At 50.7% G+C, this 14,572-nt stretch overlaps 7 protein-coding genes across 7 annotated transcripts; 2 read left to right on the forward strand and 5 right to left on the reverse strand.

Annotated features, from left to right (window-relative positions):
- Positions 1-197: 197 nt before the first annotated feature.
- Positions 198-947, reverse strand: CC77DRAFT_1052613 (hypothetical protein). Its single transcript, XM_018527707.1, has 2 exons — positions 619-947; positions 198-567 (listed from the first exon to the last, which is right to left on the reverse strand). Exon 1 carries the CDS (start codon positions 931-933, stop codon positions 661-663), a length of 273 nt encoding a protein of 90 aa, XP_018383086.1. The 5' UTR covers positions 934-947; the 3' UTR covers positions 198-567; positions 619-660.
- A 349-nt stretch (positions 948-1,296) lies between these two features.
- Positions 1,297-2,634, reverse strand: CC77DRAFT_267529 (zinc metallo protein-like proteinase). The gene has a single exon (XM_018530936.1). The coding sequence runs from the start codon at positions 2,411-2,413 to the stop codon at positions 1,373-1,375; it is 1,041 nt and encodes a 346-aa protein (XP_018383087.1). The 5' UTR covers positions 2,414-2,634; the 3' UTR covers positions 1,297-1,372.
- Positions 2,635-2,903: 269 nt separating this feature from the next.
- Positions 2,904-3,998, reverse strand: CC77DRAFT_942090 (hypothetical protein; the record flags this gene model as incomplete). The annotated part of the gene is made up of 4 exons (XM_018534839.1): positions 2,904-3,063; positions 3,114-3,544; positions 3,593-3,770; positions 3,829-3,998. 4 exons carry the CDS (start codon positions 3,996-3,998, stop codon positions 2,904-2,906), a joined length of 939 nt encoding a protein of 312 aa, XP_018383088.1.
- Positions 3,999-5,112: 1,114 nt separating this feature from the next.
- On the reverse strand, positions 5,113-6,919 carry CC77DRAFT_995369 (TIP49-domain-containing protein). The gene is made up of 4 exons (XM_018536461.1): positions 6,880-6,919; positions 6,386-6,832; positions 5,475-6,335; positions 5,113-5,425 (listed from the first exon to the last, which is right to left on the reverse strand). The coding sequence occupies exons 1-4, from the start codon at positions 6,886-6,888 to the stop codon at positions 5,333-5,335; spliced, it is 1,410 nt and encodes a 469-aa protein (XP_018383089.1). The 5' UTR covers positions 6,889-6,919; the 3' UTR covers positions 5,113-5,332.
- A 133-nt stretch (positions 6,920-7,052) lies between these two features.
- Positions 7,053-11,781, forward strand: CC77DRAFT_1023180 (hypothetical protein). The gene is made up of 3 exons (XM_018525619.1): positions 7,053-7,375; positions 7,586-7,818; positions 7,868-11,781. Exons 1-3 carry the CDS (start codon positions 7,345-7,347, stop codon positions 11,279-11,281), a joined length of 3,678 nt encoding a protein of 1,225 aa, XP_018383090.1. The 5' UTR covers positions 7,053-7,344; the 3' UTR covers positions 11,282-11,781.
- Positions 11,380-11,804, forward strand: CC77DRAFT_267695 (hypothetical protein). Its single transcript, XM_018530939.1, has one exon. It carries the CDS (start codon positions 11,479-11,481, stop codon positions 11,731-11,733), a length of 255 nt encoding a protein of 84 aa, XP_018383091.1. The 5' UTR covers positions 11,380-11,478; the 3' UTR covers positions 11,734-11,804.
- A 43-nt stretch (positions 11,805-11,847) lies between these two features.
- CC77DRAFT_969288 (OPT superfamily oligopeptide transporter) lies at positions 11,848-14,259 on the reverse strand. The gene is made up of 4 exons (XM_018535785.1): positions 13,466-14,259; positions 12,755-13,418; positions 12,238-12,687; positions 11,848-12,182 (listed from the first exon to the last, which is right to left on the reverse strand). The coding sequence occupies exons 1-4, from the start codon at positions 14,102-14,104 to the stop codon at positions 11,977-11,979; spliced, it is 1,959 nt and encodes a 652-aa protein (XP_018383092.1). The 5' UTR covers positions 14,105-14,259; the 3' UTR covers positions 11,848-11,976.
- Positions 14,260-14,572: the final 313 nt, after the last annotated feature.

Genomic DNA, 14,572 nt, shown 5'->3' on the forward strand with positions numbered 1-14,572 from the left:
GTAAGTGTTGCAGGACTTTCGCGACTCAATCTGAGCTGTGTAACCCTTTAGATGGATGCAGTGTCTTGATTAGCGGTAGTGGTGCTCGATTTGGTGTCTGATGTCTGTTTACGTCGCAATTGCACAGTGGTGTCAAGCACCAAGCTACCGACTTCGATGGGTGGAAAGGCTGTATATATGAAAGAAGCAGCAATCAAGCAGGATGTTACTTTGAAGCTGTTGATATGCGCAATGCAAGTCTGATTCCGGCAGTATTAAGGCTAGAAGAGCAATAGACAAAGGATGTGGTGATCGAAGGAACGTGCAGGCTCGACGCGAGTGTTGTGATATCTTCCAGGCAGAAATTTGAATGCCTTAGTTGGCTGGAGAACCAAGAGAATGACGTAACATTGGTGTTGTTGTTGAAAGTGAATGCGTGATCGGCCATGTGCAAACGCACAAACCCACACCCCCGAAGTGAATGCGAAACATGGTAACCAATCGATCGGAGATGAACCGACAACAACGACTATCTCTCTAAGTAATCCAGTCACGATACTACAGGAGCCAGAACTGTACGTTGATCATCTGTAGCGTGTCAGCCATCCGAAACACAACATGAGCATCCGGGCACCATACCTATCACCTATGCTCGCATAGCACCTTCTCTTCCGTCTCTAATCAAACGCCCTTAACCCTTCCTACCCCTGTCAGAGGAATACCGACCCCCCTCTCCCTGCCTTCTTGCCCTCTCCCCTCACTCGCCGCTCCTTGTCCAAAACTATTTTCCACTCTCCCATACCCCACACCACCACCATACAACTCCCTGCTACTGAAAGTTCTTCCTTTAAACGGCCGCGCGTGACCAGATTGCTTGAGCCATCTTGCAAGGAGGATGCCGACAGTGCACCAAACGGCTGCTATAAGGAGGGCCAGGGGGACGAAGAAACCCATGAGGATGATGGATGCTGAGCGAAGAAGTATGCTATAGTATGGATGGTTATATAAGTATCAGTGCTTGAGAAGGAGAACAGAAGTACTGCAATCAAGAAAAATGTTATGAGTGAGGTTGCGACGGAGACGCGGAGACCGTCGGGTGTGGATTTAGCTGGTGGCACGCTAAGGGCTGGGGAAGATGGGGTAAAAGCTTATATAGCTTCCTCCTATCCGAACCTGCGGATCGACATCTTGGGCCGACCAGCTATGCTATTGGCCGGGAAAAGAAGAAATCGCAAGAAATGAACAGTCGATACGCGACGAGCAAATACGAGGCGATTTGAAAGTTGAGAGCAAGATACGATATAAGAAGCGAAGTAGTAGCACCTACATCTACCCAACCATACGCACTCGACGGGGTATACGCGCATGCAGAACTCTAAACAAAACCACATCCTCAAGACTGATTGCTCCCACTGGCCTCATCCTCCGCTTTCTTCGTCTTCTTGAACCTCTCCTCCGCAGCTCTAGCAAGCACCTCCCTCCTACTCAACGCACCAGCATTCACACTTCCACTCCCGGCACTACTAACCACGGTCTCTTTCCCACTACTCCCCAGGGTAAACTCGCCACCCGTCCACCCCCCATGATCATGCACCTGCTCCCCATCATCATCAGGATTGTAAAACTCCTCATCCCCGACGCTCCTCCCTCCACTCTTCCAATCATCCCTCGCAACCTCCCGTTCAATCTGCTTACACAGCTCCCAGAAATTCCTATCGTGCGGCCCCCAAACATTATGCGCAAGCTCATGACACAGTGTATTGCGTATAGTCTTGTAATCCCTATATCCGTCATACGCATCCGTTCTGAGTCGTAGCTCGATAACCTCGCCTTGGTTTCTGTTTAGCCCCAGTGTACGGGACTCCATTGTGGTGTGCATGGCGGGATCCATTTCTGTGAGGAGGGGAACGCTGAACCTGTGGGTTCGCATGGCAGCTTTTATGCCGGCATCATCGCGGAGGCGTTCGAGGAAGCGGAGCGAGCGGTCCGGGTTCGGCAGATACGGCAATGGCCGCAAAGTGTGGAATGTATATTGCGCCTCCTCCTGTATCTTTTTGTAGTCGCGATTTCGGGCTGGGGTCGCGGCTTTTATGGGGCCGGGGCGGCGGGGGGCGGAGGCGGCGGTTATGGTGTTGTTGAGGGACGACACGGCTTCTGATGTGCTTCCCATGAGAGTTATCTTCTTCGAGACGAGCTCTGTAAGCGGGAGAGATGGATTCTTGAAGGGGGGTTTTTGGAGGCCGATTTTGCCGCCTACGAGGAACTTTTGGTTCGAGGATGGTATTGAGAGGTCTGTCGCGACGCGCTCTGAAAGATCTGAAATGGTGGCATCTTGTGCAAAAGGTAATGCGATTGCTTTGCCGTGGTGCGAGAGGGTTATTTCAATGTCGTCGCCGGATATTGTTGGCGCAGAGGATGCGTCGGCTTCTGTCATGGCAGTCTTGTTGTAGTAAACGGCGAGAGGGGCGTTGAGGCGATACGAGGTTCCTGAGTATAATCTACTATACGGTGTAAGTGGTGGGTTAGTGGTAGATCAAGATATAAAGCTTCGCAGCATGTGGCTGAGCTTTAGCCATCGTTGTTTCGGTGACGTTCTCCAAGGCTTCCACGAGATGACGCCCGGGTCGCCATCGGAATTTGTCATCACTAAACTCCGATGCCCAGGCGCCGTTCACTATTCATCACCGCCATCATCGGCCCGTCCAAGGTCTTCCATGCTCGCGCATCTTGGTATCAAAACGCAAACGAAACGACTCGCTTAATATCATGATCAGCAATTGCTTGTTTGCACTATTCAACCGCCACCGGCAACGGGTATCAATAAATCTTGTACTAGAAACATACGCTGGCGATGCTCAAGCTATGTCGTAATCCAACATGAGACGATCAAGCACCACACCCCAGCCTTACGGCCAGCTGGAATACTACTCCAGCTTGGACTCTTCCACTCTCTTCACATCTAGTTTGGATTCTTCTTCCACCTTCTTCTTCTCCTCGTCTTCTTTCTTCTTCCGTTCTTGTTCTTCCTTTGCCAGTGTCTCTGGTGACTTTACCCATTCCTTGATGTTGGCATCCCATCGGTGTCTATGCATCTTTAGTTACGGCCTCCCTTGCAGAGAAGAAGGTCGACTTACCCATTAAAATCCGTTTCCAGCAAAGCCTTCTCCTTGTACTCATCCACGAGTATCTTGTCATAATTGTAAGGCACCTTCGCCGGGACGCCTTCGAACATTGTTTCCCGCATGGGATACAGTTCTGATGTGTCGTACCTGTGGTAATTCTTACAACTCCACTCTCCTGGGTGTTCGTCTGGGTGTGTTTCGCTCAGTCCGGTAATGTCGATGAACAGCCCATTGCGCACATCGATCCATCGCGCATCGATAATGTTCATACCATCTCCACGCTCGCGCTCCCAGATCCATGGGTTGACATCGAGGAGGTATTCGCGCTGAACGGTGCCGTCGTAGGAGGTATAATGGTATTTCGTCTGGTTGTGTTCTGCGCCTAACTGCATGAGCGTGGAATGGGACACTTGTGTATCGAGGTCAAAATCCCATGGCAGACGCTGTACATGCGTTAGTGATTATCGCAAGTCACCGGAGGCGGAACACACCTGTCCATTCCACCACCATCCAAGCAATGTTCCGTGCGCTATCCAAGTATCCAGTTCGTTCTCACGGAAGTAGTTCAGATAAGCGCGGACCATATGCGATTGCGTATCCGTCCGCTCTTCATCTGAGACGATGCCATTGAAATAGCGCTTGTCATAGTGGCCGAGAGTAAGACTGCCTCTGCAAGCTTGTTAACTCCTGTGGCAATGACGAGTTGTGCGGCTGGGAGATTGCTTACCCTGGCTCGTGGAAGTATTTGGTATCAGGCTTCTTTGCATTCTTCCTCTCTTCAACACGATCCGCCCATACTTTTTGTCTTTGCAGCTTGTGACTTGGTGTGGGTGTGGCCAGTGAGGAAACAAAGAGTGCTGCGGATGCAAGCGCAGCTGCGCAAGTCGACAAGCGCATGGCTGAGTTTGGAATCCTGCACTGGGCTCTCTAGATAGGTATGTCGTCTCAAACACAATACGACGGAAGGGTATTGACTGGAAGTATCACTTGTCGTACGATACTATTATGATCGATCAAGAACACCAAGGCAATACGGAGTGAAAGTAGCCAGCGCTTCGGGAAGGTGATCGCGTGCTTTCAAAGTCCAACGATCGACAGGCGTGGGGCGAAGGAAGGCGGGAATAACGTCAATGAACCTCTAGCAATGGCAGGCGACGCTTCACACATAAGATAAGAAAGAAGGAAGAACAACTAAGCCACCCATGGGGTCAGAGCGTGCGGGAGGGGAGTCAAAGTACTTCATGACGCGCACGCGACAGGCTGCCAGTCTGTGCCTGGTGCCGCCCACATCATCCACTTCCTCAGCCTTGTCCTACGTATAGCCATTCACTATCCCCTTGTCGGTTACAGGTGTGCCGGTTTCCCGGGGTATCGTGGATTTGGTGGAGGCTTGGGAGGAAGCGTTGTCCAGTGACACGCGGCGTTGCGTGGTTAAGCTTTCCAAGATTTGTATGCTGAGCGGTTTCGGAAGTCGGATGCCGGCTGCCGGCCGTTGCGCGCCGTTTTGGTGTGGCACAGAAGGGAGCAGCTGTGGCTGGTGGGTCATTCTTTGAAGATCTTAATACAACCCAACATGAATATCTTCGTCTTCATCTTGCTCCGACTGTTAATATCTACTTCGAGGACTCGAGTCGTGGCGTTGGGTCTACGTACTCCAGTAGTGAAGTCGCATGCGCATCTGCGCCAATCGGGAATGGACGTCTCACTAGGGAATGTCTATAACCAAGGCCTCGTCAGCAGTCTATCGTTTTTCGGCCTTAAATCCGACCCTTATCGAATGACAATTACGCGCCTGGATCTGAGTTCATCCCTTTGTATCTGCGCAATTTCACGCCTGCGCGTCCATGTTTGACGTTGCACAGCCATCAGCGTACACGCTTGTCAAGTACGAGGATAGCTGGTCCGTAAGAGCGGTTCGCCAATCTATCTTCCCTAGACATGTACGACACGTGCGATGTAGATTAACATAGCACAGACCATCGTACAACCACATAGAAAGGCTGTCTCCTTTTTATCGCGCCTTATTGGTGTGATTGCACCTGCGTCTTCATGCTCGCAGTCACGGACTAGTCAAACGGCCGCTGGTACCATGAGAAATAACGCTGTTTGTATTTGGTATTACACTTCCAGACTTTTTGCTACGCCGTGGCACTGGTTACCCTCTATGCAAACACACTGAACCAGACATCAGACCAAATCCTTGTACGCCGTTGAGATTGAGTTAAGGTTGTCTATGAGACGTCCATCGCTTCGGCGCCGTTGGGAATAGAAAAGGAGACGGCGCCCGCATCGCCGATTAAACGCTGTTCGGAATCGGAGACGAACTGTTTGTCGCGTTAGTGATATCCAACAGGTTAGTGCGTGGAGACTTACCTTGACACTTCTTGTGGGGTCATAGAAGAGCGCAAAGCTTCGCTGCACATCATCGATGGTGACCTCCGGCCCGTTCCTCTTCTTGCGTATCAGGTCGGAAGTCGTGATTAGGTTGCTTGCGTATCGCAGTCCGGTCTCCTGGCCAATCTTGGTAAGCAGTGCCAAAGCATCCGGAGAGACATCAACCTCCTCCTCTTGCGCTCTTATCGAGATGATTTGCTGCATCTCTTCCGAGGAGTATGCGTGGGTGCTGACAATGACTACACGGTCAAGGAAGTCGAGTGGCAATCCGTGTGGTGACCTGTAGTCTGTTCCCCGTATTTGTGTGTTTCCCCTGTTGCTAGCCATGATGACGATCGGTGCGAGCTCGTCCTCGAGCGCGCGATTGACGAAGGAAAAGCATTCAATGTCAAGCATGTGGACCTCGTCGATGAACAGTACACCTGGCACAATGGTTGCCTTGCCCTCTTCCTTCCACTCTGCGACCTTGGTATTGATCTGGTCTCGTACTTCACTGCGGATCTCGCCTGTATCACCAGAGAAGAGCGCTAGGAAGCCCTGAGTCCTCGAGTTTATCACGTCGATCTCGTGCAGGCTGACTGTGTGCACTACCTCGCGCCGTTGTTGCAGCTCGCCTTCTGGGCATTGGACGAATTTGGTGTCGATGCCCATCGCATCGTAGTCTCTGGAGCGCGTGTACGAGCGGCCGAGCTTGGTGATCTTGCCCGAAGCCTTGTCGATAGAGATAATGTCGCCAGCCATGACTTTCTCCTTGGTCATTGCGTCGATCATCTTGGTGCCCATGTCGTAGACAGTCTCCATGTCGGTCGTCTTGATGGTAAGCTTTCCTTGCTTGTTGCTCTGCACTGGAGTCAGTATCGCTACCTTGCCACAACTAACCTCGTACTCACGCCTGTGACGCTGCGGTCAATCTGTATCTCAACAACCTCGCCCTCGATGACCTCGCTCTCCTCTGTTATCCGTACGCCAATCGACTTCCGGAAGGCCTGTGTAAGCGCCTCGGTCTTTGACATCTCCAGCGAGAAGATTTCGGACGACGCAAGCATTGTGAAAGGGACATCGGGGCCCAGCGACTGCGCCATGCCCATTGCGATGGCCGTCTTTCCTGTACTGGGAGGGCCTGCAATCAGGACTGCGCGACCAGCAATCTTTCCATCTCGTGCCATCTTGAGTATCACGGCAGCTGCCTTCCGTGCCTTCTCCTGCCCGACAAGGCCCTGCGAAGATACCTTGGGCTCGAGCGTGTCATCGTCGACACCGAGACCGCGAATGTGAGAATGCGCCGCGATGAGGTTGAGGCCGCGGAGCTCCTTGCTCTCGGCGATGGTGGTGATGGGCTACGCATTGTCAGTCAGGTGACGCAAGAGTCACATCTCTCACCTACCATGGCCATGATGATGTGTTGTCGTGGGTAATTTCCGCGGCGTTATGCGACAGCGATAAATCGCGAACGCGAAGATGGAAGCTCCAGTAACGGCGCACGGGCCCGCTATCTGCCGTTTGCTAAGTAGTGGCATTGGGCGCGTCGACGCGACTGTCCCCAGACCGCAACCTAGCCCCTTCCCAACTGGCGTGCAACACAAACAGCCACAAAGTCTATTGACACCACAAAGTCTGTTGACATTGTTCCTTAGGACTATTTGAGCCCTTGGGATCTCCCTCACTTACCCTTTCCGCTTTGTCTCCATCAATCTTGCTGCTTCCGCCATCCAATCCGTGTATTGGTTGTGCGCAGGAGCGGCTTCAGCGCTCGTCCCTTACCCTTACTTTACATGCCGACCACACAACGACGACATGGCTAGTCGCCCTAAAGTCCCTACTATCTTGACAAACACCTCCAGGGACAGCGATGCCAACGGCGGCTGTATGCAAACAGATAGGTATGCCATGCCCTCACTTGCTCTCTCACTTGCTCTCACTTCCTCTCACATTCCATCACGTCATTGTCACTTGCTTTTTCTCTACTGCGATTCTTCACTAGTGTAGAAGACTCAAAGTACGCACCTGAACTGGTATCACTTGAACACCGTCCTCAAGCCAACAGATTGCCCTGCATTAGTTACGAGCGTTTGGCATCTGAAACACACTAGGTCAGGACCGTGCAACAACGACATTACCACCCAACACCCAAGCTCTATGTAATACATCTACTAACGTATCACATAGTCCGCATGCTCGAACACCGATCATGTATTCGCTTGCGCTCAACGACCCAGTGGGCTCGCGCATCGGCAAAAGGCCCTTAGATTCTCAGTCTCACGGCGAGAGTCCTCCAGATAAAAGGAGTCGCCCGCCCGATCCGCGGTCGGCGTTGCAAGACAGGGTCAGCTAAGTCCTCACTCCTTCAATCACCAGTGCTGACACTAGATTAGTACGCCAAATCTACAAGCTCCAAAATACCGAGCCCTCCACCATCAAGGAAAAGCTCTTATGCTGGACTTGCAAATGTACCTACCGGTCCGAGGCTAGCTTCTGACCAGTATAGGCCAGAAGGTCCTCAATATCAAAGGCGTCAGAGTACTCGGGTTCAGTCTACAAGCAGCATAGGGAGCGGCGCATCGACACCTACTCATCATGCCCCTCCTGCTCCTTCTATGCTACCAGCAACAGACTTGAGCACTCTGCGACGACCTGCAGAGGTAAAAAGTCTTGTTACGGATAACACTCCAATCACCATGCAGTCCTTACGAAATCTGAAAGAGAGGAGAAGAGCGATTGCACATCAAATAACCGCCGGCGTCAGCAAGACTCTCGAGGCTAAGCTCGCCACCCAAGCAATGGATATTGCGTACCTTAAGAAGGAACGTGACCAAATCATCAGTGACCGTGAGAAGGAGTTCAACGAACTCAAGAAGCAGATAGAGGAGAAGCATGATCAGACGAAACGCAGACTGGACGATGTAGAGGCCGTGTCTGCTCGCGTTCCTAGCCTAATGGACAGGACAGAGACTCTCAAGCTTGTAAATGCAGCTGCCAAGCCTTTAACAGAACGCTTGGAAGTACTAGAAAAGTCAGATACCGGGCTCCCTGATCTGAGAAAGGGACTGCAAGACCTTGCAGCTGTGCCAGAAACATTAGCTACACTGGAGTCGCGACAAGCTGCAAAGCCTGAACCGGACCAATTTAATGTATTTGTCAAATCAGAGCTTATATCTATAAGAGACAGGCTTGACAGCACACTCGCAAAGATTCACAGGTTGGAGAACGACATCACCACGTTGAAGACTGCGAAGGAACTACAGGGGATCGATATCGGCGCACTGAAGACATGGAAGGACGCGCAACCTAAGGCGGTATCTGAGGTGACAACTAATAACCTCATCGCAGCCCAAGTCAAAGAGAAAGCTTCCGTCGTCTTGAAAACCTTAAGCGAAAAAACAGACGAGGCCAATCACAAGCTTGCTGAGCGTTTCAATGACAACAAGGCCGAGATTCGCAGTCACCAGCTTGAATTGCAAGAGTTCAAGAGCTTCAAGGAGAATTATAAGCAAGAACTTGCTAACCAGCTTTCGGTATTGTACGAGAGAGTTAAGACCGTCGAGGGGAATAATGCAAAGACATACGCCAAAGCCGATAAGCTACAGAACAAATTGCAGAAATTGGAAAATGACTTGCATAAAGTAGAAGATGACGTGGATGACCTTTCTCCAAGTGGCATGGACAATATACACGACAAGCTGGAGGAAATGCGACGCACAGACGACAAACTACTTGACAAGGTGCAGGAAATTCGCGAAGAGATGAAGAGCATGAACAAAGACCTTTTATCGTTCGAGAAGGACTTTTCTGATTACCAAGACGACATCGTCAAGTACATTGGGCGAATCAAAAGCGACTACAAGGATACCGGAAAATCCTTATCAGAAAGGGTTGCCGCCCTGCGAACAACGCTAACCGAAGCTGATTTGTCCAGACTCCCTGTTCGCCTTAGTGAGCTGGAGAAGTCTGCACGTAATGTAGACAGGCTGGCTGTCCGTGTCGATGAGCTGGACAAGCTGCCTCCTCGTGTTGATGAGCTGGAGAGGGCTCCTAAGGGTCCAAACTTTAAGAGAGTCGGGACGCCTGTTTTCCCTTCGTCTACTGTTGCAAAAGCCCCAGAGACGGGTGACTTAGACTCGAAAGTCGACTCGCTGGACAAGTCGTTGCAACGACTCCGCAAAACCGTGGAAGGCAAGAATAGCCTAACTTCCCGGATGGATCGCCAAGAGGAGCGGATTGATAGCATAGAGGCATCTTCTGCTAGTGCTAGGCCGCTCGAGACGGTGGAACAGACGGTTGAGACTGAAGACAGGGCTTTAGACAAGACTGTGGAGAAGGCGGTGGAGAAGGCGGTGGAAAAGAGAGTTAAGACGCTAGTAACTGAGCAAAAGGCTGCAAAGAATCTGGAGGAGCTCAAAACCCGCCTCATAGAAGAGATCCGAGCATCGCGCAACAAGGGGCACGAACAGTCAGCGCAGTTCGATATGAATGCTCTCAGCGTTACCCAGCAAGGCCTTGAGACACTCCAGGAGAAATTCGAAGATCACGATGCTATCATCTCAAGTATACAAGAGATGGTCCCTAATCTCTTCCGCGAACACTTCGCACCACTTAAGGCAAGTGTTGAACAACAAGCGCAAATTATTAGCAATACGTTAGACCAGCACAGCCACGACATCTTCAATCTGAATCGGCAAGTTGCGAACTTGCCGACACAACAAAATATTTTGGGACAGCAGCAACAACAAGCTCAGCTTGAAGGGATGGTAGCGGAAGCAGTTTCGCTTAGGACAGCTTTCGCAGCTCTGCAAACATCGTTGTCAAGAAAGGTCGATGCTGAAAGAATGCATCAACAACTACAGGGAATGAATCAACAACTACAAGGAATCACTTTCGCGCTGAACAACTTACAAAGCCGATACGAGAACATAAATACCGACGACATGTACAAGCGCATGGTCGAGTGGTTCACAAGGCAGTATCCGAGTGTGACACAAATCCAGAACGAAATCAAAGAACTCAGGGCGGCTAAAATGCTAGCGGACCCTCACGGAAGCTTTATCGCGTTGAGTCGTGACGCAGAAAGCTTGCACGGTCTTCTACGTATTGCTCCGCAATTGCGAGGACTTGTGGACACCAAGCAGGCGGCTACCTCTGAAGGGCAGATTGTTAACGTCAGTACTGCAGAGATCCAGCGCCGACTTATAGAAGACGCTAATACGCTTGAAAATCTACAAAATCGACTGGAAGAAGACAAGATTGAACGTGTGACAGAGTTGGAACACTTGCGCTTTCGCGTGAGCGACGAGCGACGGGCGCGCGCAGATGCGGAGGCTGAGATAAAGAAGACCATCAGCAATCTCTTCGCTATTGTGTCCAACAACGCGTCAACTATCAAAAAAGAGACCAAGGAATGTTCCGACCAGCTAAGACAGATCAAGAGCGATTATGAAGCGGCTGTGCCTGAGATACGGGACCAACTCAGTAACGTCCAGAAGGCGGGTGCTGAACTGCGAAAAGAGTTCGATGCTACAGTCAAAGCATACATTGAGCCGAACCGCGACTTGTTCGGCATAATGGACAATGTGATTACGGTCGTTGCGCAAGTTCAACAAATCCTCGAAAGCGTAAACCAGAACCTTCCGAAAGGGCCGTTGAAGCTAGAGTGGGTCTGCTACCTTCCAAAGCACGGTCAGCTTGAAAACAACGGCGAGCTTGAAAACAACAGCGAGCTTGAATACAACAGCGAGCTTCAAAACAACGGCGAGCCCAGCAATTCGAAAGGCAAGGGCAAGAGCAAGCAGTAAGCATCCGCTTCGCTCGATCACAGCCACGGAGCTCGACATTCTTTTCTCTTGACTTTACTCTTATACCCTACCTGTATCGTGTTCTTATACACGTCAGAAAGGTCACTTCACTGGCGTTCCTGGCGGATAGCAAGTCTTTTGCAGCAGCATATGATACCCCCCAGCCTCATACGGCTTTCTCTTTGCGTCTTGCGATTATGGATTTTGGATGTCAGCTCCGCTTTCGAGCTACGAGTTCTCTTCTCATTATCCTATTGTGTTCAGTCCCATTCAATTGGGCATTTTTCGTGTACAAGTCCCATAAACTTGGGCAATTATCGTGTAAAAGTCCCGTTATCGGGCATACCCTTATGGGTACTGGGTGTAACAGTCAAGTTTTGGCCCTCATCTGGCAGCTGCCAAGTGTGAATTTAGTGGAAGCGGCAGAGGCGAGGAGTGGGCATGTACAGTAGTAGACACACTCGGTTGCAACCCTCTTGTATTTGCGTCCCAGTGCGAGAATAAAAACTAAGTTGCTTGCGACACTTTTTGATCACTCAGTACCTTGTTTGTGCGCGCGATGGTTACATGCAAGTAATGGTTACTCTAGCAACTCTACCTAAATGTTCCACTCAACCTCCATATCCGACGACTCTTCTACCTCAAAAGGTCATATACCCGTTGCGATATCATCGGTAGACACAGTGATCGCATCGTTACAGCGGAGACTGAGGTCCAAATTGCGGTAGGCCAAAGGCTGTAAACCCCAGGTTGAAAAGGCTTGCGATTGCTTCTCCAAGAATCAGCCCACTACCAATAACCTCGACGCTCGATGCATTCGAGGGAGTACGACGAATCCAGACCCACGTGAACAGCCCGCCTGCAGTTCGTGCGATAGTATATGCTGGGAGAAGAAATATCCCTTTTCATACTAGTCAGCGATTTGAGTCTCTCACAAGGGTCAGCGCTAGACTTACCAACGGCGAAAGATACACCCGAAGGAATAAACACCCGCCACCAGCGATTCGGATATAATGTGCGCAGAATCGTTGCGGCCACAAAGAACATACCGAAGCCTAGCATGAATATTGATACTCCAGAGGGAAGCCCTCTCCCCAACACTAGTTTTGCCGTGCTGACAAGAAGAAAGGCGGAAGGGACCTGCAGGAAAGATCCCGGGATCTGAAATCTTGATACATAAAGCCTATACGTTACGCTAGAAACTATTGCTCCAAATACTGACCCGATAACCTGACCGAATAACTGGGCAGTAGGCATAGCGCCTACAAGTTGCCCAATCTTGAAGTCGTATGCGAGGTCGCCGGTTTGGCTCGCGCCAGCTGTGGAGATAGATGCAGAGATGATGTTGATCAGAACACCGTTGGCGCTCGAGTGTGGGACAATGGATGCGAAAAACAGTTGAGATACTATTATACTTAGCCAATGGATAGTGTCCAAGGTAAACGACAGATATGATGCCCAAAGCAAACTTACATAGACCACTCTGTGGATTGTAATCTGACTCCCCCAGAGTTCTAATGCTAACGACTGCCATTGGCAAGGCTAGTAGCACTGATAGAAGCACGTGATACCACGGTACTACTGAGGAAAACACGATCGTGGTAGTCGCGACGCACAAGAGTATTGACAGACCAAAAGCAGCTATCGGTGCTGTTCGCTTCATGATACTCATTGGTGCGTCTGTATTACTATCATTGGAGATTTCATGATCTGCAGCAAGCGTGTCTTCCCTTGCCAAGCCTCGATGCCACACAGCATGACTTCGAAAGTAGTGCGTGTATGCAGTGAGGTACCGCGCGCCGTTGTTATGGACAGCTTCAAGACAAATCCAGCCTATCTTGACCACCGCGTCGGCAATGAGAGCGGATAGACTAATCCAGATAATCCAACCTCGGCTGCCAGTCTCCCAGTCATCGGTTGGTCCTGGGGCATAGCCTCGAGTTTTGGCGTATGGACTAAGTATCGCCCATCCCACGATTGCGCCCAGCAGCATATGTAGGGTAATTTCTGGACCCATAATCATCCCGCCGCCAAAAAAGCCGGGCGACAACGTAGCTGTCCAAAGCCATGTGTTTGCCACGTGTGATCCAAATATAGGCAAATCGTGGAGGACTGGTAGGAAATATGTAAAGACAGTCTGCATCTCGTTAATCTCACTCCGCATCGAGAAATGTCCGCACCTACGATGATGGAAGAAACACCCGCCGAATTGAAGATCGCGCGCAGTCGATGAGGGGTGAAACCCGCATGCTCTTGTTCTGTCTGATCTTCGGCTATCGTACGATCCACGGTAGGTGTGTGCAGCGACTTTATGACGTTTGAGCTTGCTGTTGCACCAGGCCATGGCATATCTTTGGGCATGACAAGCGACCTTCTGAGCAACGACGCAAATATTATACCAAAGAAAGCGACGCCAAGCGACCAAACAACTGAACTTTGCCACGATAGATGCACTGGGCCCATATCTACAGGCTCAAGTATATACTCGAGCGCAGGGATCAACTCAGCGAAGCCCGCTGTAACAGGCATGCAGCCAGTGGCTGTGGCGGTGCTTGCGATTAGTACATTCTCGGCCCTGGAAAGTTTTTCGACACCGAATCTAGAGAGGAATCTGAATCCAAGGTAGCCAAGAAGTGCAGAAACTATGGGCATCTGTTGGCTGCTACCTGAGATGAGGCCATAATAGGTATTGGAGATGTTGATCAGGACACCGATGAGCATTCCAGCGAGTACAGCCCGTACCGAGAAGTCACTGTCGTTATTAGTCGCATCCTTAATTCTTCTTCTGTCCCCAAGTAACGGTTCCGAATCCGAAGTGTCCATCTGCCAAGATTGACTGGAAAGGCAAATGATTGGTCTTGAGTGTTAACACGAAATGGGTAGCCCGGCTTTCGCCAACGCTTGGTGTGTCGCGCTCGTGTGGGGAAGAAAGGATAAGCGTTCAGAGAATATCGGGTTGTGAAAAGCGGTGTTCGAGTTCCTTGGGTAGAATTGGTTTGGGGATCTCTATTGACCCAGGCACTAATGCGCCGCAATCCTCGATCTAGCGATTTACAGACTAGCTCGCAGGCTAGCGGGTGCATGCATGGATGACACTGCAGCCTGCGAGGCCAGCCAATTGCTGGAGTACTGAGAGATTCAGCAAGGTGGGAGGAGAATCATGATTTCATTGGTCCGTTACACCCAATCGGCATGGCTGGAAGTCATTGAACTGTTTGATCTGTCGTTGTTGTAGATACACCCTTCATGACAGCTTCCAAGTTTGGCGCAAATGTTGCCGGACTAACTCAC

Source organism: Alternaria alternata, assembly GCF_001642055.1.
Source record: "Alternaria alternata strain SRC1lrK2f unplaced genomic scaffold CC77scaffold_18, whole genome shotgun sequence".
NCBI lineage: Eukaryota > Fungi > Ascomycota > Dothideomycetes > Pleosporales > Pleosporaceae > Alternaria > Alternaria alternata.

Coding starts and splice junctions, on each gene's coding strand:
- CC77DRAFT_1052613 (XM_018527707.1), bottom strand. CDS start 933: ATGGGTTTCTTCGTCCCCCTGGCCCTCCTTATAGCAGCCGTTTGGTGC.
- CC77DRAFT_267529 (XM_018530936.1), bottom strand. CDS start 2,413: ATGACAGAAGCCGACGCATCCTCTGCGCCAACAATATCCGGCGACGAC.
- CC77DRAFT_995369 (XM_018536461.1), bottom strand. Junction 6,336..6,385: donor TTGACCGCAGCGTCACAGGC/GTGAGTACGAGG, acceptor ACTCCAGTGCAG/AGCAACAAGCAAGGAAAGCT. Junction 5,426..5,474: donor ACCCCACAAGAAGTGTCAAG/GTAAGTCTCCAC, acceptor CGCGACAAACAG/TTCGTCTCCGATTCCGAACA.
- CC77DRAFT_1023180 (XM_018525619.1), top strand. CDS start 7,345: ATGCCAACGGCGGCTGTATGCAAACAGATAG. Junction 7,376..7,585: donor GGCTGTATGCAAACAGATAG/GTATGCCATGCC, acceptor GAAACACACTAG/GTCAGGACCGTGCAACAACG. Junction 7,819..7,867: donor GGTCGGCGTTGCAAGACAGG/GTCAGCTAAGTC, acceptor ACACTAGATTAG/TACGCCAAATCTACAAGCTC.
- CC77DRAFT_267695 (XM_018530939.1), top strand. CDS start 11,479: ATGGATTTTGGATGTCAGCTCCGCTTTCGAGCTACGAGTTCTCTTCTC.
- CC77DRAFT_969288 (XM_018535785.1), bottom strand. CDS start 14,104: ATGGACACTTCGGATTCGGAACCGTTACTTGGGGACAGAAGAAGAATT. Junction 12,688..12,754: donor CAATCCACAGAGTGGTCTAT/GTAAGTTTGCTT, acceptor TAAGTATAATAG/TATCTCAACTGTTTTTCGCA. Junction 12,183..12,237: donor GGGTGTATCTTTCGCCGTTG/GTAAGTCTAGCG, acceptor TAGTATGAAAAG/GGATATTTCTTCTCCCAGCA.